This window comes from Echinops telfairi, unplaced genomic scaffold, assembly GCF_000313985.2.
Source record: "Echinops telfairi isolate 266 unplaced genomic scaffold, ASM31398v2 ScPeMD7_24;HRSCAF=84, whole genome shotgun sequence".
NCBI lineage: Eukaryota > Metazoa > Chordata > Mammalia > Afrosoricida > Tenrecidae > Echinops > Echinops telfairi.
Window position 1 is genome coordinate 6,858,421 of NW_022103921.1, and position 23,449 is coordinate 6,881,869.

At 47.9% G+C, this 23,449-nt stretch overlaps 1 protein-coding gene across 1 annotated transcript in view; it reads left to right on the forward strand.

Moving 5' to 3' along the window:
* SIAH3 (siah E3 ubiquitin protein ligase family member 3) overlaps positions 1–23,210 on the forward strand; it is an 83,692-nt gene extending 60,482 nt beyond the window's left edge. Inside the window, exon 4 of the mRNA XM_004714095.2 lies at positions 18,921–23,210. Coding sequence (XP_004714152.1) covers positions 18,921–19,527 — 607 coding nt within the window. The 3' untranslated portion in view covers positions 19,528–23,210. The remainder of the gene's footprint in view (positions 1–18,920) is intronic.
* The last annotated feature ends 239 nt before the right edge of the window (positions 23,211–23,449 follow it).

The window sequence follows — 23,449 nt, forward strand, 5'->3', positions numbered from 1 at the left end:
TGTGCGTGTGCCCTGTGTGCGTGTGCCCTGTGTGCGTGTGCTCTGTGTGTGTGCCCTGTGTGCGCGTGCTCTGTGTGTGTGTGCTCTGTGTGCGTGTGCTGTGTGTGCTCTGTGTGCATGTGCTCTGTGTGCGTGTGCCCTGTGTGTGTCCCCTGTGTGTGTGTGCTCTGTGTGTGTGTGCTCTGTGTGTGTGTGCTCTGTGTGCATGTGCTCTGTGTGCGTGTGCCCTGTGTGTGTGTCCCCTGTGTGCGTGTGCTCTGTGTGTGTGTGCTCTGTGTATGCTCTGTGCGTGTGCTCTGTGTGCGTGTGCTCTGTGTGCGTGTGCTCAGTGTGCGTGTGCCCTGTGTGCATGTGCCCTGTGTGCGTGTGCTCAGTGTGCGTGTGCTCTGTGCGTGTGTGCCCTGTGTGCGTGTGCTCTGTGTGCGCGTGCTCTGTGTGTGTGTGCTCTGTGTGCGTGTGCTGTGTGTGTGCTCTGTGTGCATGTGCTCTGTGTGCGTGTGCCCTGTGTGCGTGTGCCCTGTGTGCGTGTCCCCTGTGTGCGTGTGCTCTGTGTGTGTGTGTGCTCTGTGCGTGTGCTCTGTGTGCGTGTGCTCTGTGTGCGTGTGCCGTGTGCGTGTGCTCTGTGTGCGTGTGCCCTGTGTGCGTGTGTTCTGTGTGCGTGTGCCCTGTGTGCGTGTGCTCTGTGTGCGTGTGCTCTGTGTGTGTGTCCCCTGTGTGCGTGTGCTCTGTGTGTGTGTGCTCTGCCCTGTGCCTTAGCCCTGACATCACAGGCCAGTCACTTCTCTCAGTCTCCTAGTCACCCATCTGTAACCACTAGGTCTTATTTTCAGGGGATGTCTTAGTTTTCCATGAAGAAGAATATGGTACACATTTATTGTTGAACACAAAAAAGGAAATTTATTACCTGTATACGGTACGGTGGTAGTTGTCATCACAAACCAGCATAACCAGACAAACTGTGACTCCTACAGTATCAAGAATTTCTTGTTACTACCATTATTTCCATGTACAACAATCTGTGGTACTACTCATAATCTATGATGCATTTACTTGCACTTCCTGGCTGCTTTGGCTGTGCTGCAGCCAACAGTGAGCTGTGCGGTGGCGCCCGCCACTACGGTCCAGAGTCCAGAGTTACGGTAGCTTCGGGGCGCCTTATTATCGGGATTGCCTTATATTTCAGAGAGAGGCAAAACCATAAGTAGGTCTTAATTTCAGGGGATGTCTTACTTTCAGGGAAACATGGTGTTTGTATCACAGTTTCTTCCAAATGAAGGGAATGATGTAACCCACATTGTACCACATTTCTTCATGTCATTTCGGGCTCCAGGGTGATGTAGACGAGTTGAGAGTGAATGCTAACTAATTGGTGGGCCAACCCCACTGAGCAGTGTCCTGGAAGAAAGTCCTGCTGATCTGCTTTGATCCAGACCACAGCCACGACCTGTAACAGATGGAGCTGCAGTGACTCAGAATTCACTCAACATTTGGTTGAGTTTCATCCTAGAGGGAGGCAGGTGCCCTGATTCTCTTTGCACAATCATGGAAACCGAGGCTTGAAAGGGGAAAGGGAACTTGTCCCCGATTAAGCAAAGTGGAAGAACCAGGACTACATCTCAGTTCAACTCCCAGAGCCTTCAGTACCATGTGCCTCCGTCTTCCGCTCACCCGATGCTGTTGTCTTCAGTGCTTTCTGCCTCCATTTCCTTTCTTAGCCAACAGGACATGTGAAGCTACGTCCTGATCTGTACATACAGACTTGTACAAATTAATCCAGGAATTAGGCTGAAGTGTTTTGCCAAGTTCAACCCAAACGAGTGGCTGCCAATTTGATTGCAACTCCTGCGCGTGTCAGAGTAGAGCTGTGTTCCCATCAGGGCTTTAGGGGCTGAGTTTGGGGGAGTAGATCATCAAGCCACCTCTGTGGACTCAAACCTCTGACCTTTCAGTGACTAGCCGAGTACATGAAACATTCACCCCATGCAGGGACTCCCTGCCAAATCAAGCTCCATGGAAATAGAGGACTGGCCTTGGGTGAAATGGAAGGGTCTCAGACGTGTTTTGACTGCTTCCTGGCAGGCTGGCGTGTCAGCAGGAGCTGTGTTGGGAGGAGAGATTTAGTGCCATCGTCAACTTACCTTGCTTTGAGTGTAGCTCATCCAGAGACCTCTTCTCCCCTCTTCTCTTCTTCTCGTCGCGCTTTGCTTGGTTCGCTTCACTTTGCTTCTTTTGCCAGTGAACTCAGGACCAGGCAGTGGCTGCTCCCCATGAGTCCAGACCAATTGGGCGGCACCTAACAACAGCTAACAGGGGATAAACATTCGATTCTTGACTAACTATAGGAAAGTTTGAATTCTAAAGCACTTGGTGAGGAGAGGCTGCTGTTTATGGTGGGCACTCGAGCTCCATTTTGAATCTGTTTGTTTGTTTTCCGCATACAATGTTTTGCTTGTTTATTTTGGTGAAAATATACAGTTATGCCACCACTTGGATAATTTCTGCATTTAAAACTCGGTGGGTTGGATTGCGTTCTTCGTGTTGTGCAAACAGTCTCACCATCCTTCCCTCCGTTGTTCCACCATCATTGACTCGTGGCCTTCTAAATTTCTCATCAAATATTTTGAGTCGTTATTGTCCATTTAAGCTCAAACAAATAATTGTTTGAAAGAATAAATGCTGAAGGGGGACATACTTTACTTATTGAGCTTGATTTACTTACTTATTAACTCATTTTCTGATTCAAAGAAAACTTCAGGGGACAGTTTAGCATTTGAAGTTTATCTCAGGGCAATCGCTTGGGGGCCAACCAGCTTCAGTAGCTCCAGAAAGTCTGGATTTCACTGAGGATTTGAAAATAGTGTTTGCATTCTCCTATCCTTTTGATTGGGGTTTTTCTATACAACATAGGATCAAAACAATCCACGATTTCCCCATAGAGTCTTGGCTAACAGGTTTAAGAAATATAGGCTGACAAAAGTAAATAAGAAATACAGACTAGAATAAGAATGCCTAGGTAGGTTAATTTCCTGCTAAGGTGCCCTGGTGTCGTGATGGTTAAGTGCTTAACTGCTAATGAAAATATTGTGGTTTGAATCCATCGGTTTCTCCATGGGTGATCTGTGCCCATAACAGCCACAGCCTGAAAACCCTCTGAGATCGTTTTCCATGTTGAGTCTGGACATAAATCCAGCCTCCTTTTGAGTTCACTCTGGCCATGAAACAGCAGTGTGAAACTACTTGCCCGCAGGCAGAGTGTATTTGAAAGTCACTTGTTGTTGTTGTTGTTGTTGTTGTTGTTCGGCGCTATTGAGTCTGTGCCTACTCCTAATGACCCACGACCATTGAGTCTGCTCCCACTCCTAGTGACCTCATACAGGGTTTCTGTGACAATACATTTCCGTTTTCTTTTTCTTCTTTTTAAGTACTTTTACTGGGAGCTCTGACATGTCTTATCACAATCCAGACATTCATCCAGTGTGTCAAGCACATTTGCACGTATGCTGCCATCATCATTTTCCAAGGGTTCTCTTCCCACTTGAGCCTCTGACATCAGCTCCCCATTCCCTTCCCCTCCCTCCCCCAGCCACCCTCCCTCACGTACCCTTGATAAGTTATAGGTTATATAACTTATATATATATTTCCATATCTTTCATTGTCCTCCGTTGCCCTTCGCCCACTTTTCCGTTATTTGTACCCCTAGGAGGGGGTTCTAGACTGATCCTTGTCCACAGGGCATCCAGGAGAGATAAACCCCTCAGGGCCAACAATGAGAGTAGAGATACCAGTAGGATTAGGGGGTGGTGGGGGGAGAAAAGGGGAATCGATCACATGGATGATAAATTTCAATGGAAGCCCATGGCCTCATGTCTCTCCCTCAGGGTGGTTTGAACCACAGTCCTTGACATTAGCCGCCAGCAGCACCTCCAGGGCTTCTGCACAGATGGTGGGAATTCTAACATAGAACCATCAGGCTCCAATGCTTCAAGGACCACTGAGGGTGCTTGGTGAGATTCTGCTCCTTCCTCATTGACCACCAAGGTTCCACCCTTTCATTAAAAAAAAAAAAAAATCATATTCTTGAGAGCTCTTACAATGCTTACGACAATCCATACATCAATTGTATCAGGCATATTTGTACATATGTTGCTATCATTCCTTTCTAGACAGTTACTTTCTATTGAGCCCTTGGTATCAGCTCCTCCTTCCCCTGCACTTTTCTCCACCACCCCCCACCCCCTCGTGACCCCTTGACAGATTATAAATTATTATTTCCATGTCTCACACCGACCACTATCTCCCTTCCCCCCAGGACAGATAAACCCTCAGGACCAATAATGAGAGTAATGATACCCGGAGGGGAAGGGGGAGGTGGGGTAGAAAGGGGGAACTGATCACAGGGATCTACATATAACCCCCCTCTCTGGGGGACGGACAACAGAAAAGTGGGTGAAGGGAAATATTGGACAGTGAAAGACATGACAAAATGACAATAACAAGAGTTCGTGAGGGAAGGGGCGAGGCGGGAGGGGGAAATGAGGAGCTGATACGAAGGGCTCAAGTAGAAAGGAAGTATTTTGAGAATGATGATGGTAACAAATATGCAAGTGTGCTTGACACAATGGATGGATATATGGATTGTGATAAGAGTTGTATGAGCCCCCAATAAAATGATTAAAAAAAAAAAAAGTGGCTTTTAACACGGAGGTTTTTCATCTACACGATTCCTAGGGCTCATTGGCACAATGGGAACCTCACAGATGAAAAGCAGCGTTGATGGAGACAGAGCAGCATTCCTCTCTAAATGGTGTGAGTGTCACCCTGGCCCTCGCTCCTCTCTGGGGGGCGTGAGTGTAGTCCTGTCTCTCTCTCCTAGGGTTGGGTAGTGTCGCCCTGCCCCTCTGGCCTCTCTGTGGGGTGTGTGAATATAGCCCTGTCGTTCAAGTCTAGGAGGCTCACGGCTGAAGTGCAAAGGAAAAGCCGCAGACCATGTGTCTAAATGCTTCAAAGTTAAGTAAAAATAGCAGATGCTTCAAATAGGCCCTCTCCTTTGACCTTCATAATGACCTGGATGATGACAGCCGACAACCACACTTTCTTCCCCACCCACCTTCCACTGGGGCTTATGCTGAGGTCAACACAGCCACACGCTGAGGTCCACACTCCTCAGAAAGAGTCACATTTTGACCCCGCTTACGTGCAGCTGTACCTGTCTTGCTGCTACCTCGTGTCCAATGAAAGGAAATGCTGCCCAGTCCAGCACCAGCCCTGTGACAGGTGGTAGATTGGATCCTTGCTGGCTGTTTTTCAGAAGCAGATCATCAGACCTGTCTTCCCAGCCCATCTTAGTTTGGAAACTGCAGTCAACCCTGTGCGTTGTCACAGCCGCACGCACCCCTCCACTGACAGACTGGGTGGTGGCTGCGCACGAGGTGTCCGGGCCAGGCGTTGGACCTGGGTCTCCCACACGGAAGGAACAAATTCAAGCATCAGATTTCACTGCCCCGTTTCTGGAAAGTAGATCTTGGATATAGCCTCTACCAGCCCTGGAAGCACACTCACAGCTGTTTGGGTAAAGAATGCCAACCCCCCAAAGCTCTGCTGTCCATCTGATTCCTACTCATCGCAACCCAGTAGAACAGAGTAGAACCGTCCTTCCGGTTTTCCAAAGCTGTAAATCTTTTTGTAGAAGCAGACACTGCATCTTTCTCCCGTAGAACGGCTGGTGGGTTTAACTTCTTTGGTTAGCAACCCCTCACTGTCACCACTCTGCCACGTGGAATTCCAGGACCCACTAACTGATTACGGAAATAAAATTGAGCCGTGCCTTTTTTAAGCTGTTCTGATGTCAGAGTCCCAACTAGCCCCCCTGCTCATCTGGGCATTTTAGAAAGTTCTGTTGTTATTTGGCAGTGAGTCACGCCAGGCACATGGTGACACCTTGCACAACTGAACAAAATACACCTTGGTGCTGCCCCATCCCCAGGATCGGTGAGGAATTTTTACTTTTCAGTGTGCATCGGATCAAGGTTTATCAAACAGATCTTCAGTTTTGCATTGACACATTCGTACGTGTTTTGTTTCATCTCGTTAATTGCAGTTCCATCGGTGCAACATCACTTCTCCCACTTCCTCCGTTTCCTGTTTCCTGCATACTTTCTTTCCCAACCCTCTGAACATTGTCCTTGGGTCAGTACTGCTCTTTGGATCTGAAATTGTTGGTTATTCTACTTTGTATCTCACGTCTTATGATTGTTTCCTTCCTAAAACTGTCCATTGGGTGAAAATTAAGCCAGTGGGGTAAGGTTAGGTCTTGAGTACAGGGTGCCTGAGGGTCACTTTATCCAGGATCTTCTAATGTGATCCCTTTAGATCCCCAGAGCAGTCGGCAGTGTCGACAGGCACATCTCGTTCTTCTGGTCTCAGAGTTGTGGCGAATGATGTTTCCATGGTCCCTTAGTTCATTAGCTGAATTATTTCCATGCATCATTTGATTTTCCTCACCTGTCTTTCCTCAAGACGAGGGGAGTGCAATCGTTTCTCTTTGCTCACGAGCTTTCAAGGCTCCAATCACTACGCAACGCCTGAGGTCGCGGAACATTGTCTTCTGTGACGTATGGAGTGCCAACTGACCTGAGTGTTCTCTGAAAGTACAGTCCTGATCTCCCAGGCCCAGTGACTCAAGGTGTTTGGCTATGTCTCCTACACTTCATCACTTTGGCTCTGTGTGCTCCACCCAACTTGTATTTTCAGCAAAGGTAAATATGTTGTTGGTAGGTGTATCGAGTGACTCTGACCCATAGCAGCTCTGTGCACAACCGAAGCAAACGCTGCACGGTCCCGCACTGTCCTCCCAATCGCTCCTGTGCCTGAGCCCACTGGTGCAGCCTCTGTCGGTCCACGTCATTGCAGGCCGTCCTCTTTTTATCGCCCTTCCACTGTACCAAACATGATGTCCTTCTCCAGGGCCTGGTCTCACCTGACAACATGTCAAAAGTGTGTACAATGAAGTCTTGTCATCCCTGCCTCTGAGGAGCACTCTGGCCTTATTTCCAACAGAGATCGGTTTCTCCTTTCAGCAGTCCGTGGCACTCTCAGTAGTCTCCGCCAGCACCAGAATCCAAATGCATCCATTCATTCTTTGGTCGTCCTCATTCAGTGTCCAATTTTCACATGCATTTGGGGCAAGGGAGAATACTGTGGCTTGGCTGGAGCACACCTTCGTCCTCCAGGTAACGTCCTGGCTCTTCAGCGCTCCAAAGAGGTCTGGTGCCGCAGATTGACCTCAGACAACTTGTCTTTTGATCTCTGGACAGCTGCTTCTCTCCGCAGTGATTGTAGATCCAAGGAAGACGAATATCGACAATATCAACATTTTCTCCATTTAGTGTGATATTGCTTATTAGTAATATTAGTCCTGGTGTGAGGATTTTGGTCTTCTTTACATGGAGATATAATCCATGCTGAAGGCTACTATCTTTGATCTTCACCAGCAAGTGCTTCAAGTCCTCCTCCCTTTCAGCAAGCAAGGTTGTGTCATCTGCATAGCTCATTGCAGGTTGTCGATAAGCCTTCCTCCAATCCGGATGCCACACTCTTCTTCATATCATCCAGCTTCTCTGGTGAGTGTCTCAGCATGCAGATTGAACAGGCATGGTGAGAGGATGCCAGCCTGATGCACGGCTTTCCTGATTTCAAACCAGGCACAATTCCCTCTTGGCCCATGTACAAGTTACTCAGGAGCACAATGACGTGCCCTGGAATGACCGTTCTTCTCAAAGTTATTCACATTTCATTATGGTCCACACAGTCAAACGCTTTTGTTCAAAGATATAGAAATAAACATCTTTCTGGTATTCTCTGCTTTCAGCCAGGATGCATCTGACATCAGCAATACTATCCCTTGTTCCACCTCCTCTTCTGAATCTGCCCTGCACTTCTGGCAGTTCCCTATCGATGTCCTGCTGCAACCGTTGTTGGATGATCTTCGGCAACATTTTACTTGCGTGCAATATCAACGCTATTGTTCTATACTTTGAGCATTCCGTTGGGTCAACTTTCTTTGCAATGGGCACAAATATGGATCTCATCCAAGCAGTTGGCCACGTAGCTTTCTTGCCATGGATGAATGAGTGCTTCCAGTGCTTCTTCACCTTTTTGAAACTTTCCAGTGGGTATTCTGCAAATTCCTGGAGCCTTGTTTTTGGCTAATGCATTCAGCAAAGTTTGAACTTTTTCCTTCAACACCTTTGGTTCTTGCTCATATACTATCTCCTGGAATGGTGCAATGTCGACTAGTTCTTTTTGGTACAATGATTCTGTGTATTCTTCACATCTTCTCTTGATGCTTCCTGCAGCATTCAATATTTTGCCTATAGAATTGTGTTAATCTGGGTGGACTGGAGAAACAAATTCATTGACACACTCATATGTGTGTAAGAGAGAGCTTTATCTCAAAGAGCAATTGTCCATTGAGAAAATATCCCAGCCCAGTCTACATCAAGTCCTATATTATCCCATATGTCCAATATGAATCCACAAAATCCTCTTCAGACTCATGCAGCAGATGCAATGATGCCTGAAGCAGGAAGATCACAGGCTGGTGCGTGAAAAGTCTTGTGGATCCAACGCTGGTGGAAGCATCTCAGCACGGGTGCGGGTTTCCATGTGGCTCCTCCAGCTTTCTGAGTATGTCTCCACCATAGGAATGTGAAGCAGAGATTGAATGTGTGGTCGGCCTCTAGGTAGAATGGGAGGAAGTTCCCAGAATCCTCATGAGAAGGCCACCCGCACAAGGAGGCATCATCAGGCTGCGACCTGATTGACAGGCTAAACTCCACCCCTTCACTCCATTGAAAGGTTTGACATAAAATTATGTAACTACCACAAGAATCTTTCAAAATTGCAACTTGAGGCTTACATTTTTTCTTGAGTTCTTTCCGTTTCAGATATGCTGAGCATGTTCTTCCCGTTGGGGTTTCTACATCTAGGTCCTTGCACATTTCGTTATAATATTTGACTTTGTCTTCTCAAGCTGCCCTTTGAAATTTCCTATTCAGCCTCTGGCATCATCCTTTCTTCACCCTTTGTATATGTAAATGTACATATACAAATATCCTTCGCTAAACCTATGTATATTTGTGGGTAGACTCCCGCTGTCTCTCAGCCTGTCTCTCGTCTATCCATGTCTACTCTCTATCCGTGAATTTTGCCTTGTTATAGCCATGCTCTTCTTCTTAGTCTTACTCTGGAAGCTTGTTGAACCCTGTTCAGAATCACAGCAACATGCAAGCCTCCACGGACTGGGTCATGATTGTGCGTGAGCGATATGTGGTAGTTACGTAATTTCATGTCAACTTGAAGATATATAAAACGTATAGGGGTGGAGTTTCGTCTGTCAGTCAGGTCACAGCATGATGGTGACTCCTGTGCGCTTGACCTGCTCATAAGGAGGACAAGGGAACCTCCTCTTCTGTCTCTCTCTGCCTTCACCTTCGTGCTGGTTGCTGCGAGAGCCATGGAGATGCATCCACTGCCATTGGATCCCCAAGACTTTGCACCCAACTTTCATCACTGGACCACCAACACCCACAGTTTTACAGCCTGACTCTAGGTTTGTTACTAAACTAGCACCACCTTTGGGCAAAACACTTGAGTTTTCTGAGACTTGGTTTGGTCGTCACCAGAGTAGGAAAAAAAATCACACTTACTTGAGTGAATGAGAAAGCACATTGAAACCTGATCTAGATGGTAAGGGTGTGGTTAATTTGATGGACATGAACGCGCACCACATTCAGACCAGGTGATCTGAGCTTAGGTTCTACTCTGCCAGTAGCCATCACTCATGGCACCTGTCTCCCCTGGTGTATAGCCTTAGTGTCTATTTATGTCTATTCTTCTTTTTTCTTAACTCAGAAGTCATTAGGTTTAGGATACACCCTAAACTGATCAATCTAATAAAAGAGAAACTCTGAGCAGAGCCACCAGAACAGAAATGAGAATGTCCAGGAATCGCAACGTAGCCAATGTCACGGAACAATCGGTGTAGAAATTGTGGAATAGGAACCTAAACTGACGTGCAAAATCTTCACCAAAAACACAATAAAATATTATTTAAAAGAAATAAAGGCAAACCCCAATTTCTGACAGGATCATATTTAAAGATACTGGGGTTAGAATTTCAACACATATTATTGAGGGACTCAATTTAATCCACAACACAAATGCTACAAATATGCGTCACGCACCCATTCTGTGTTGGGCACAGTCTTTGGCAGCGAAGACAAAGACAGACTGCTGTGCCTGCGTAAACCACCGTCCATGCTGTAGCCAAGGAAGAGGGCCTATGTATTGAAGAAGAGCCCAGGGCACTCATGCCTGTGGACAGAGTCCCCTTTTTTGTATTCACAATGACAGCCACACACTCCCTCCCAACCCATCCCATGATGGCTTTGTAAGAGGACAGTTGGTCAAGAGGCTTTGAAACTATAGGATTGTCATTTATACAGACCACCTTCAAAAGTGTGAACCGTGAGCCTAGGGTTTTTTTTGTTTTGTTTTGTTTTTTGTTTTTAATTCTGCTGAACTATATATATATATTTAATCAATTTATTGGGGCTCATACAATTCATCACAATACATAGATCAATTGTATAAAACACATCTATACATTTGTTGCCCTCATTATTCCCAAAATTCGCTTGCCTCTTGGGTTCCCGGAATCAGCTCATTTTCCTTTTTCCCCTCCCCCTCCCTTCCCTTCCTCCTCCCCTCTCCCCCATGCACCCTTGATAATTTATAAATTATTATTGTATCTTATATTACACTGTCCGGCGTCTCCCTTCACCCACCCTTCTGCTGCCCGTCCCCCAGAGAGGAGGTTATATGTAGTTCCCTGTGATCCATCCCCCTTTCTTCATCCCCTTTCCCTCCTGGTATCGCCACTGTCACTCCTGGTCCTGAGAGGTTCATCTGTCCTAGATTCCCTGCGTTTCTAATTCCCATCTGTACCGCTGTGCATCATCTGGTCCAACCAGGTCTGCAAGGCAGAATTGGGGTCCTGGTAGTTGGGGGGAGGAAGCGTTTAAGAACCAGAGGAAGGTTGTGGGTTTCATTATTGCTATACTGTACCCTAAGTGACTCATCTCCCCACTACCCCTCTGGAAGGTATGTCCAGTTGTCTAGAGATGGGCATTGGGTCTCCATCACGCGCCACCCTCATTGATGAGGATATGATTCCCCCTGAGCCTAGGTTTTAAAAAGAGTTTCATCTCCTAAATTATTATTTTCCTTTTTTCAAAGGAATAATCCATCTCTGCTTTTCGTAACCAATTAATCTAGCAATAATATATGAGAGTAAATAAAAATATTTCTACAAAATCATACACTGTAAGTAAACAAAAATATCGAAATGGAAGCGCCTGTTTCTAGGCATATCCTTCATCTAGAATTCCACAACTTCAAACCTCCGAAGGCTGTGTGTCCGTCCCTCTCACCCTTCCCCCAAAGAATCATGTGCTTTTCCATTCACACCATGTCGAAACAGAAGCTTTGAAATCCTTAATACCAAACTCACTGCCACCGAATCAGCGCCAACTCAGAGTGACTCGAGAGGACAGGGTAGAAATGCCCGTCTGAGTTTCCAAGCCTGTAAATCTCGAAGGCCGTCACAACCCCTTTCTCCCTCAGAGCAGCTGGTGGTTTCAAACTGCAGACCTTGGGTTAGCAGCCCAGCTCATAACCACTGTGCCACCAGGGCTCCTTAACGTCCTAAAGAGACTCCACGAGTGTTCCTTTTCATTGTTCTTTGAGTTTGGGGAACAACAACAACAAAACCCCCTGAAGGGACAAGGTCAAGACTGTGGAATGGACGAGATGCGCTTTCCTGGGGTAGCCCTTGCTACCCTCAAAGAATGGGCAGGTACATTGTTGTGATGGAGGAAAACAAATCCTAGACCGTTTTCCTCACCAACACAGGTTCTAATTTTCTTGAAACTTCTTCTTCATAAGCCTCTGGGATTCTCCTGTGACCTGCTGTGTCAATCCATCCCATGAAGGGGCTTCCCCCAGTCCACTGGCCCTCTACTTGATCAAGCACGATGTCTTTCTCCAGAGAATGGGCTCTCCAAAGCCCATCATTTCCTCTGAGGAGCATTCTGGCTGTACTTATTCCAAGATAGATTTCTTCGTTCTCTTGGCAGTCCCTGGTAGCAGACCCTGATAGGAGCTGCCCTAAAATGCTAGCTCCTCTCCCCCCACGTTGCTCTTTCTTCTTTGGGTGAAATGCTTTGCTGGCATCTCTGCCCCTTCTTCCCCTTACTGACAATCTCAGTCAGTTAATCCTCACCAAGGAGGCCATGGGCAAACCCACAGCAGATGCTCCTATTTAGGACTGGGTACCAACCCCTCCTGGATTTGAAGTGCTTTGGCATAATTTCATGGAAGCAGTCCTCTAAGTGAGCCCACTGACCAAAGGGAGCAGTCCTGGGGGTGGGGGGGGTGGCTGTGAAATTGCCCGGGGGCAGCTTTCCTTGTCAGAGGGCAGGGTTTGTAGGGATAGCTTTTACCTACCATGCAAATGTGGCTGATCAAATTCAGGAATGCATTTATACGTTCAATTACACCCTCCGTGGAAATGGCTTGGGGAAAGACTTATCCCCAGGCTGTAAAGCCCTACATTTCTAAATGCAGTTTGGGGCATTATTTAGAGGTTAATTCAAGATGTCTCTTCTAAATGGAAAGTTAAATACAGCCAATGAGAATGAGGCACACATTGACTGATGGGCAGGTTTATCAGTCTGTAAGAGTTCATTAGTTTTAATTAGTGTAATCACTAATGTTGCATTAACAGTTTAGCAAAGGAAAGTAATTACTCACACATCCACTGTATTAGATGGGAACATTAGAATTCATTTTCCAAAACGATTAGCATTTTGCAAATTAAAAAATAAAAGTCCTTCTCCCCTGCCAGCAGCCCTGTGACCTCACTCACCCCAGGATCGTTTAAATGAAACATATTTTGCATCAGAAGCGGCTGGAAGAAATGAAGAATTAAAGCGGTGAGTATTCTTAGCGCCTTCTCAGGGAGCAGCTTGAACACAGGCTTTGATGAGTTTATAATGTGCCCCTCAATTTGCATAGTCATTCTCTTCTGTCTCTTTGTGTTATACCCGGGCTGCTCTGTTACCCAGCGTAATCAAAAAGCAAATCAGCCACTAGATGATAGAGCCACAAGGAAACAGCGGGAGGGTCCACGTGAAATGAACAGTTTGATGGATATGGGGTACCTGCTCACCGTGTGCCATCTTTCACTGCGGGTGGGCAGGGGCAGCCTGCTACTCACAGACTCCCAAAGCACATCTCGGAGGCTCTTGCTGTTATTAGCTGCTCCGAGGCAGGTCTGCGTCATGGCAGCCTTACATATCACAGAAGGCAATGTGGCTTGGTCCTGCGCCATGTTTGATTGCTACAATGCCACAGTAAGGCCGTCTCAGAGGGCTCCCTTCACCTTCGGTGGCCCTTTGTTTTCCCAGAAAGGATGTCCTTCCTAGCAATTGCTCTTTCCTTGTGAGGTGTCCAAAGTTAGGGGCCAAAGTCTCTCTATCCTCACTTCTGAGCTGCATTGTGATACTATTTCTTCTAAGATTGATGGCTTGTTCTTAGGCCATCCAAGGTCCACTCAGTATTCTTTGCCAACAACACAAGTCAAAGGCCTCCGTTCTCCTGGTCCCCTTTGTCCTTTGTCCAGTTTTCACATACACAGGACGTGATTGCAAAGGCGGAGGAAGGCGACCAAGCATTTTGTTGCTGGGCTTGGCACTCACCTGGGTGTTTCCAGTGGTCGTAGGACCAGCAGTGGCTTCGCCGGAGTCACCTCTAGGAACAAAGCCAAGGGTTGGAGGAATCCCGGCCAGATGGCGAAGGAGTAGCACACGTGGCAGGGGCTCAGAGAAGAGCGCAGGGAACCACTGACAGGGGATCACTTCCAGACCACAGGACTCTCAACATAAACACAAGTAGACAAAATTTACTAAAATCAGAGAGCAGTAATGTCGGGCAGTTAGAACCCCCCTTGCTCATCTACCCAAGGCGCTCAGCCACCAGAGGAGAGCTTCCTGGATCTGTGAATTGCTTGGTGGGGGGGGAGGGGGGGGCAGGGAGCAACAGGGTCATAATTCTAATAGACCAGACTGGGCCTGGGAAGAAGGAAAATAAATTGATTTGGCTCTCTGCCCAGGCCAGAAGACCCCCCAGTGGATACCCCACAGCCAGGGCTCCCCAACAGCAGGGACAACACAGCCTACTGAGCTACATGGGTGTATTCATAAGGACAGAGGGTATATATATACATATATACTACTTTACTTTTCTCTCCAAATGTAATTTATTTTCCAATCCCCTAACACACCATCTACCCAGAACAAAACTCCTGGGCAAAGCTTTGAGCATGAACAAACATACATTAACAGCGCTCCTGCGTCTTACTCTAGTATTATTTTTTCCTATTCCATTCCTAAAACTTTTGTCTCTTGCCCCCTCCTTTAATTGTCTTTCTTTAATCTGAATATCAAAAGTTTTACCACTTAACACTATTACCTCTTTTAGTTTCACTTTCCTTCTTGTCAAACCTTTTCTTTTCTTACGTCTGCATCCTCATAAAACCAAAAACTGACACTATTATTGCCTCTTTTCAAAGTTTTTTTCTATGAAATACAAGTACCTATTCCTCCATCATTGCAAATCATGCATTTGGGGGACCTAAACTCCCTCCCCTTCTTTTAATCTACCAAATACGACTACCAGACCCCTGACTTGGTCTGACCTACTGCTCCTTTTGCTCTCCCTCCCCTAGCACTGCCTCCCTCACTTTCATAGCACTCCTCCAACACCCAATCTAACACTCCCCTCACCCCAGATTCTTAATACAAGCTGTCCATCAGTCCTGCACTGCACCACCTACCAGAGTTAACCCCTGCCACATAGCACAACCTAACTACCACGCCTACCAGTGACTCCTGGATCAAATACCAACCAGATTTAAATGTAATGCCTGAAATTGAGCAGGCTATGGATTTACCAGAAAGATAATGTAAAAGAGCAAATATTGCATTCCTGCAACAGTTGAAGGAAGAGTCTGAGAGAAAAAGCGAAACAATAGAAAAGCTACTAAACTCACTAGAGAAACACAAAAATCAAACACTACAATAACAGAATTAAACAACACGATAAAGGAACAGCATGAGGTTATAAACAAACAGAGAAACAAAATCGAAGAGATGGAAACCCGTATCATGAATCTATAGATTCCGATATAAAAGAACAAATAGCAAAAAATGCAAAAGAGGCTGAGCAAAGTTCAAGAACAATGTGGACACAGTTTAGAGTAACAGCCCGCATTTTATAGGGATTCCAGAAGAGGAAGAAGCAAAACAATCCGCACAGAGAATTGTCCAAGAGATCCTGCAAGAGAACTTTCCGCAATGTCTACAAGAGGAAAAGATAGTTCTTCAGTGAGCCGAAAGAACCCCAGCCAGAAGATATGCCAAAAGGAAAACGTCCCAGCATATTATAGTCAAGATGTCGAACATCAACAACAAGGAAAATATTCTACGAGGAGTCAGATAAAAAAAGATCAACTACATACAAAGGGTCAGGAATTAGAATAACCTCAGATTTCTCAGCAGAAAACACGCAGGCGAGAATACAATGGAGTGACCTATACAGAGTACTAGAGGGGGGAAATTGTCAACCTAGACTCCTGTATCAGCAAAATTCTCAATCAAATAGGATGGTGAAATAAAGTATTCCAAGACAAGGAGAAGCTAAAAAGAACTTCAAAATCAAGAACACCATTAAACCAAAAATACTCAATGAAGTACTGTGGCCAAAAAAGCCAAAGCAACAACACTCAAACCTAAAACCAACATAGAAGACAATTGCTCACAAATAACAACACCCAAAGCAACGAAAAAATACTGGAAGAAAAGAGAAACTAGCCCAAATATGCTCACATATATAAAGCAGTGGACCCTGCCCACTTACATCAACCCAGTGCTCTCAGGAGACCATCATATTTTTCGACATGAAGACTCTTCATTCCAGCTGGAACCTGGTGAAGTCCGCATCCATAAGCAAGGTCAAATGAGGACGGGTCAGCAACAATATGCACCAGTTCTCAGGCTCAAAAATCTCTTCTTCTGGCTGGATCCTGGTCAACTCAATGTGCACTGCCTCACTTAGCCTCCCCAGGGTGCCCATTGGTCACCTTGCCTTTAGACCATGGGCTCTCACAAATACTCAACAAGCCTAGCCCCCTTGTGCTAGGTCATGAACTTTAGACCTGTTAACCCGCTCTCATCTTCTCCTCTTTTTCCTGTAAACTAAGTCCACAGGTGTCAGTGGCTGAACTCAATCCGTCTCTTTATTGCTGCATTTCTCTGACTTCTACTTCAACAAGTAGATCCAGGTGGTCACCTAGCAAGCATTTCAACCTGCCCACAGGCTCCCTTTAACGTTCAGTCCTAGAGCGGAGTTTTCTTCATGGTTCCAGATTTTTTCCAGCTTCTGACAAAACCACTGGTTCCTGAGTAAAAATAAAATTTTTTAAAAATTGGCAGTTGCAAATACACACATATCAATAATCTCACTGAATGTTAATGGACTAAATGCATCAGTAAATAGAGAATAGTACAGTAGATAACAACAACAACAACAACAAACCATCAATATGCTGCTTACAAGAAACACACCTCACAAGAGAGAGTGGAGCACATCCTGACCCGCCAAGCCTTGAGGATGATATTCCCGCCCAGAGCAGCCAATCCAGAAAAGACCATATGGCAAGCCCCTCTATGAGACACGATATCCCTCACTGACCCATAGCCCTACAGGGGACAACACTGGAGACACAGTCTGGGAATCCCGCCCGATCTGATCCCACCACACGGAGGCAAAACACTAAGGGCGTACAACAGAACAGCACTCCAAGGTAGAGGCGTAGAAAGCCTCATTGTGCTCCTGCAGAGCTGCTGCGGGGTTTGACCTGTTCGTGATTTGAAAGAACAAAGCTTAGGGATCTCACAGTTCAAGAGACCCGAGTCTGAATTCACCATGTGATTCCGGAAAGTGCTTCTTCGTCTACTTCAGCTGCGAGGAGACACTCTCCTTGGCACATCTGGACTTGTAGACACTACTGCCTCCATCATCTTGGTGTGAGAGGCCCTGTCTTTGCCTAATCGGTTATGTGTATGACTCAGACGTGAGTAAGGGACACCCCTACACTGCTGTGGCTTCATTCACATAACAAAAACCTGGCTGTCACTTCAGCTCTTGGTGACCCCCAGTAGCTCAGGGGTTACTAGACTGTCATCTTTACAGGAGCAGATGGACAGCACTTTCTTCTGAATCACCACTGGGTAGGTTTGAACCTTCAGCCTTTAGGCTAGTGAGCAACAGCAAACAATATAGCCAAAAAAAAAACCACACAACTATGTTAGGGTTCTCTAGAGAAACAAAACCAGAACGCTAATAATTAGATAGATGGATGATAGATAGATAGATAGATAGATAGATAGATAGATAGATAGATAGATAGATAGATAACATAAGAAATAAACAATTAATCTATAAAGCAGTACAAATGGCTCAGTGCAACTCACTCCCGTGAGACATTGGCAGCCTTTCAAGTCTTGAGGGCCGCCGGGCAGTCCTCTGCAGAGCAATTCAGGCTATCCGGCCACAGGCAGCAAACAGCAAGGCAGGTAGGTCACTAACAGCCAGATGACAGGGTCCGACAGTCCCCAGCTCAAGATCCCAATAGTGTGGCAAAGCAGGTCTTGAAGGAACCTCAAATTACAGCGACACAGTCCCTGGGTTAGATGTCCCACAGGTAGTGTAGCTTGCAAATTGAGACACAGAACAAGCAATGCAGTCACACACTGGTCCGATGACCAAAGAGCAAGAGACAAGAGAGGCGAGGCTCGCTGAGCCATTTATCTCTCTGTCCTTCAATTAATCCCACATGTGTTCATTGGCCATATTGGCACAAGAAACGTTAACTCTCTCAACAACCTTAACTCACTGGCATTCAATTCATCCCGATTCATAGTGACCCAAAGGACAGGGTAGAACCACCCCAGTGGCTTTCCAAGACTGTAATGCCTTACGGGAGTAGGAGGAAGGACTCTACCTCTTTTAAGGGGACATTTCAGTCCATCCCAGCGCCCATCACACCTGGCGACTTTGCATTGAGGTGCAGGCACAGCCCTCAAGGAACAAAGGGCAGGGACCCGCCCATTCAAACTCCTCCAGAGCTCTAGTCTGACTGACACAGGGTGTCCCAGGAGAACTTGGGGAGCCCAGGGGGGACCACCTCCCCCACACCCAAAGATAGGGTCTGACTGCACATCAGTTCAGCTTTCTGCCCCACCTGACCCTACCTTAGGAGGCAAAAGATGCGCACCCACAACTGCACAGCCCTGGACAGTTCCAGGAGGATGATTAAGTGCTGCCTAGAATCCAAGTCAAGAAATGATAACATTGGAAGAACCAACACGTCCCCCCACATCCACACACACACATTGCCTGCCCCACACATATCAACAGTATCAAAAAGGGGGGAAAGGGGAGGGTTTTTTGTTGTTGTTCTTTATGAGTGATGGTCATCATAATGCATGTTGTTTGAGGGGAGAAATTGCCTGTTTGCTTGAGGATCTTATTTAAAATATATATTGCATTATTATTATTATTATTATTATTATGTTTTTTGATGAGTTTTCAGAATCTTAACTAGCTAAGACGGCCAGCCTACGCCTCAGAGCTTCAGGAAGGAAAACTTGCTCTCCTGCCCTGAGAGCTTACTTGACACTCTAAGGCCAGGACACCCCACTGACCATCTCCTCTTTCCCTTGCAGTCTGTGTCCAGCCCACCAGAGCAAGCCAGCTTCCACACCGGTCACCTCAACTACCACCACTGCCGCCGCCACCCCTACCACCTGTGCCACCAGGAAGCTGGCCTGCACGATGTCCAGGTGACACCCTGCAGGTGCCCCTTATTCTCCTGCCAGTGGGAAGGCCATCTGGAGGTGGTGGTGCCCCACCTGAGCCAGACCCACCGGGTGGACATCCTCCAGGGAGCCGAGATTGTCTTCCTGGCCACGGACATGCACCTGCCAGCGCCGGCCGACTGGACCATGGTGCACTCGTGCCTGGGCCACCACTTTCTGCTGGTGCTGCGCAAACAGGAGCGGCACGAGGGGCACCCGCAGTTCTTTGCCACCATGCTGCTGATCGGGACCCCCACGCAGGCCGACTGCTTCACGTACCGCCTGGAGCTCAGCAGGAACCATCGGCGGCTGGCGTGGGAGGCCACCCCGCGCTCTGTCCTGGAGGGCGTGGACGCGGTCATCACCGACGGGGACTGCCTGGTGCTGAACCCCTCGCTGGCCCAGCTCTTCTCCGACAACGGCCGTCTGGCCATCGCCATCGCAGTCGCTGCAGCCAAGGTCCCGCCCGCAGAAGTGGCCGTGTGAGGGCACGGCCGCCCTTCTCAGACACTCAGCCTGTGCTCACAAGCCTGGACTCCAGACGACTCTTTCTCGTCGCTTTCCTCTCCCTTCTTGCCTGTCTGTGAGTCTCAGGTACTTTGAGACACCTCGTGTCTGTCTGCCCTGGGCACTGGATCATGGAACATCCTGGGGTGGGAGAGCGCGCCGTGACGGCGGTCCAGTGGGGTTGGTCGTTTCGTGGCACCTTGAAGGGATTTCATCAGAACCGTTCATTCCGCACATCACCACCTCCCTCCTCCCCAAACCCAAAATCCAAACCGGAGGTCGTGACCTCAGGGAGACGCCAAACGTGTCAGAATTGAACTGCGCCTCCCTGTCTCCAAGGGCTGCGACCCTTCAGGAGCGGTTCACATAGCGTTTGCCCAAAACACCTCTGGGTGAATGGGCACACCCATTTTGGTCAGCAGCCAAGCACTGAAGCATCTGTACCACCGGGCCCTTCCCCTCCCCCGCTGCTTCCCCAGGGAGCAGAAGCCCCTGGTAGCGTCCCAGGGAGACGTGTGCACCCACTCTTCTCAGTTGCACTCTCGTCCTACCTCCCACTGCCACCAAGTCCATTCCGACTCCCAGGGACACTTTATAGGGTTTGTGACGCTGCAAATCTTCACAGGGCCAGACAGCCTCACCCCTCCCTTGCAGAGCGGCTGGTGGGCATGCAATGCCAACCTAGGGTTAGCACTCCAAGTCTTAGGCAACAGCACCACAGACACCTTCAGTGGGGTTCAGAGTCAGGTAAACCTGAAAAACATGACGATGGGATTGGGGAAGGAGCCGGGCTAACTCAAAGATAATGTCACATTTCAAACCAAGCGGACACTTTCTGACAACTGCCAGGAGCCTCGGGTTCCAAGCTGAATCCATCCCAAAACAAGAAGTCTTCTTGCCAGGGCAGGGGCGGCCCTGGAGGAGCCCCCCCAAGACCAGCCCCCCAGTGGAGCCCAGGGCTCAGGAGTGACCAGACGCTGGCAGCTCTCCGGCAGGCTCCCCGGGTGTGTTCCAGCAGCGCCATCTCTGCGTGCTCCAGAATCCTCGTCCTCCGGGCATGGTCATTTCTTAACAACCCCCTAAAGCCTTCTTTTGAACAAGTAGGCAAAGGTTTACGCAAGATGGGGGCCGGAGACCAGGCGGGGGCAGATAGCAGAAGAATAAAGCATAACTCAGAGTTGGATGACCATGTTATGAAAATCTTTGATGCAGTCTTTCCACGGCAGTGGAGGGCTTTTAGATCACGGGCAAACCCAAATCTGTCCCTAATCCTTCACCAACCGGAACCCCCGCTTGGCAGCAAACAATGAACTCACACAGTCAGCCTGGTGTACATGGGAAGGTCTCCTTCCCTCCTGCGCATCCTCAGATGCCTTGAGGGCACCCTTCAGTACACTGTGGGCACCTTGGTCACCAGTCCACAGCGTGAATGAAAAGAAACGGAGAGCCTTCTTACGGCCTCTACGTGGGCTGTCAGCGCTTACTTGGTTGTCAAAGCAGTGCCCGGCCTCTTCTTTGTAAGAATCACTCACACTTTGGAGGAAATTGGGAAGCTGTTGCAACTATCTTATCTCTGTCAATGGGCTCCAGGCCTTCCTACGGGGATGTTTTCCCTCTGTCATTTTGTCCCTCCTCGTTGCCTGACCTCCGGACACTGTGGAAGGATAGCACCTGAGCTATCAGAGCGAAAGGGTCTGCAGCCAACGACATTATGCTTGTGTCCCGATCACTCCCCTCAGCCCTGCAGGGGAGCCCTGGCAGGCTGCCCACGGAGTCTTCGGTTGCAGGCAGGCTGCCCTGGCTAGCAATCAACAATTTTTCCTCTACCAAAAATAATTGTTCTTAAAACACTCTCCTCCCCGCAGCAACCAGTCGATTCTCCATCCGCCTTTACTGTCCCCTTACACTCCAATACCAGCAGGGCTGTAACACTGGGTGAAACACAACAAGCCGGGACTCCCCTCCAGCGCCTGGTATGTCAAAGTAGACCTGTGCTCCTCTGGGTCTTCAGGGGCAGATTTGGGGGAAGGAGATCACCAGGCTGTTCATCCGCAGCGCCTCTGGGTGGGCTCACACCTCCAGCCTTCTGGTAACAGTGGACCACGTTAACAGTCTGCAGCACTGGGGCCCTGATGGCAGAAGATTGAGTAACACAGACCCTTTCCGCACACAGTACACTCTGGACCCTGGGCCCCAGGACAATGCGTTGTTCTGCCAAAGCCCTGGGGGTAGCAATCCACATTGCACCACAGACTGAGGCCCAGGTCAGTTTCAGACATTCTGCGGAAAGGGCCATGACCTGCTTGTTCTTGCAGCTGTGTGAGCATCCCACGAGGGCACAAGGGCTGGCCCCACCGCTATCAATGGCCTGTCAGAGGCTAGCTCTGGTTAGCTCTGACTGAGACTGACTGATTTGACTCCTGGCTTTATCCACCCGCAGGCCCTTTCTGGACCCTAAGACCCCCTGAACTCTTATACCTCTGAAAGTCTCAGGTCCGCCAGTAGTTTCTGATACCCAACCACTTAGAGAACGCTTGGGTAACTTCACAGGCACCCAGAGAAAGAAGCAAAGCCTCAAGACGAATTAGCTATTGAACTAGCTCTTACAGAGATTCTATAAATCCACCCTTTGTCTTCTCACCTTGCCAAGTTACCGGAACCTACCTGGGGAAAACTGTAGGTTATTATTATTGTTGCACACAGGACTGTACTATGAATACGTGATTCCAGACAGGAAGTTACCATTGTTGGTTCCTTGAAGCCAAGGGGGTCTTAAAGGGTAGGAAATAGGTTGTTTTCTTCCCCTCATGGTGCTCCCCCAGAGGCCTTCAACTCCGTATCCACATGTGAGGGTTTGATGTGAAAGAAATGAGCCAAAAAGAGTACGTAGGAAATAGAAAATGAGAACGAGAAAGAGGTGTGTGGCGTGGAGTTTCATGTTTCACAACCAATATTGGTGGCCACGCCACATACGTCAGAGCAGAACCGTGCCATTTTTAATGTCTGATTTTTCTTAGAGGTCAATCGCCAAGACTTTCTCCTGAGGGGCCTCTGGGTGGATTCAAGCCACCAACCTTTTGGATAGCACCTGGCTGCACTAACCATTTACACCACCTAGGGACTCCACAGAACTCACAAAAGGCTCTCATCAGTAAGTCTCAGGTTAATCTCCATCATTAGCCTCAATATAATAAAAAGAACAGGTTCAGAGACATTAAAGGACTTGTCCAAGGTCCCACCTCAACTGGTTGGAAGTAGCTGTACAACTCAGGTCACCTGACTGCAAACTTGATGTTCAAAATAGGAAGGTGCTATTGTTGTTGTTGTCTAGTCAATTCCAACTCATAGCGACCCTATAGGAGAAAGGGAATTGCCCCATTGTGCTTCTTAGGCTGTGATCTCTACAGGAGCAGGCCACCAGAGCTTTTCTCCCGTGGAGCCACTGGGAGGGCTTGAACTGCCAACCCTTTGACTAGCAGCTGAGCTCTTAACCATTTTTCACCAAGTCTCCTTTATACCCAAACTCCAAACTCAATGTCATCAAATAGATTCTGAGAGTCCTAGTAGCCCTGTAAGTCAGGGTAGTTAGTACTGCCCCTGTGGGTTTCTGAGACCCTAACCCTTCCCAGGAGTAGAAAGTCTCATCTTTCTCCTGCAGAGGAGCTGCTAGTTTCAAACTGCTGAACTTGCCGGTAGCAGCCCAATGTGTAGCCCACTACATCAGCCAGGCTCCCAACCAGGAAATTTGAATATTCAGCAAGCTTTCCATCCTACGAGGGGACTGTGGGCCTAAAAATCCACTATCTCTTAGTCCTGCTATACCTAGGGGAACAGAGACCCTGAAATGGATATACTTTGAAAGAGATCTCTGCTTGAAGAATCTGGAAGTAGTCAGGCCACA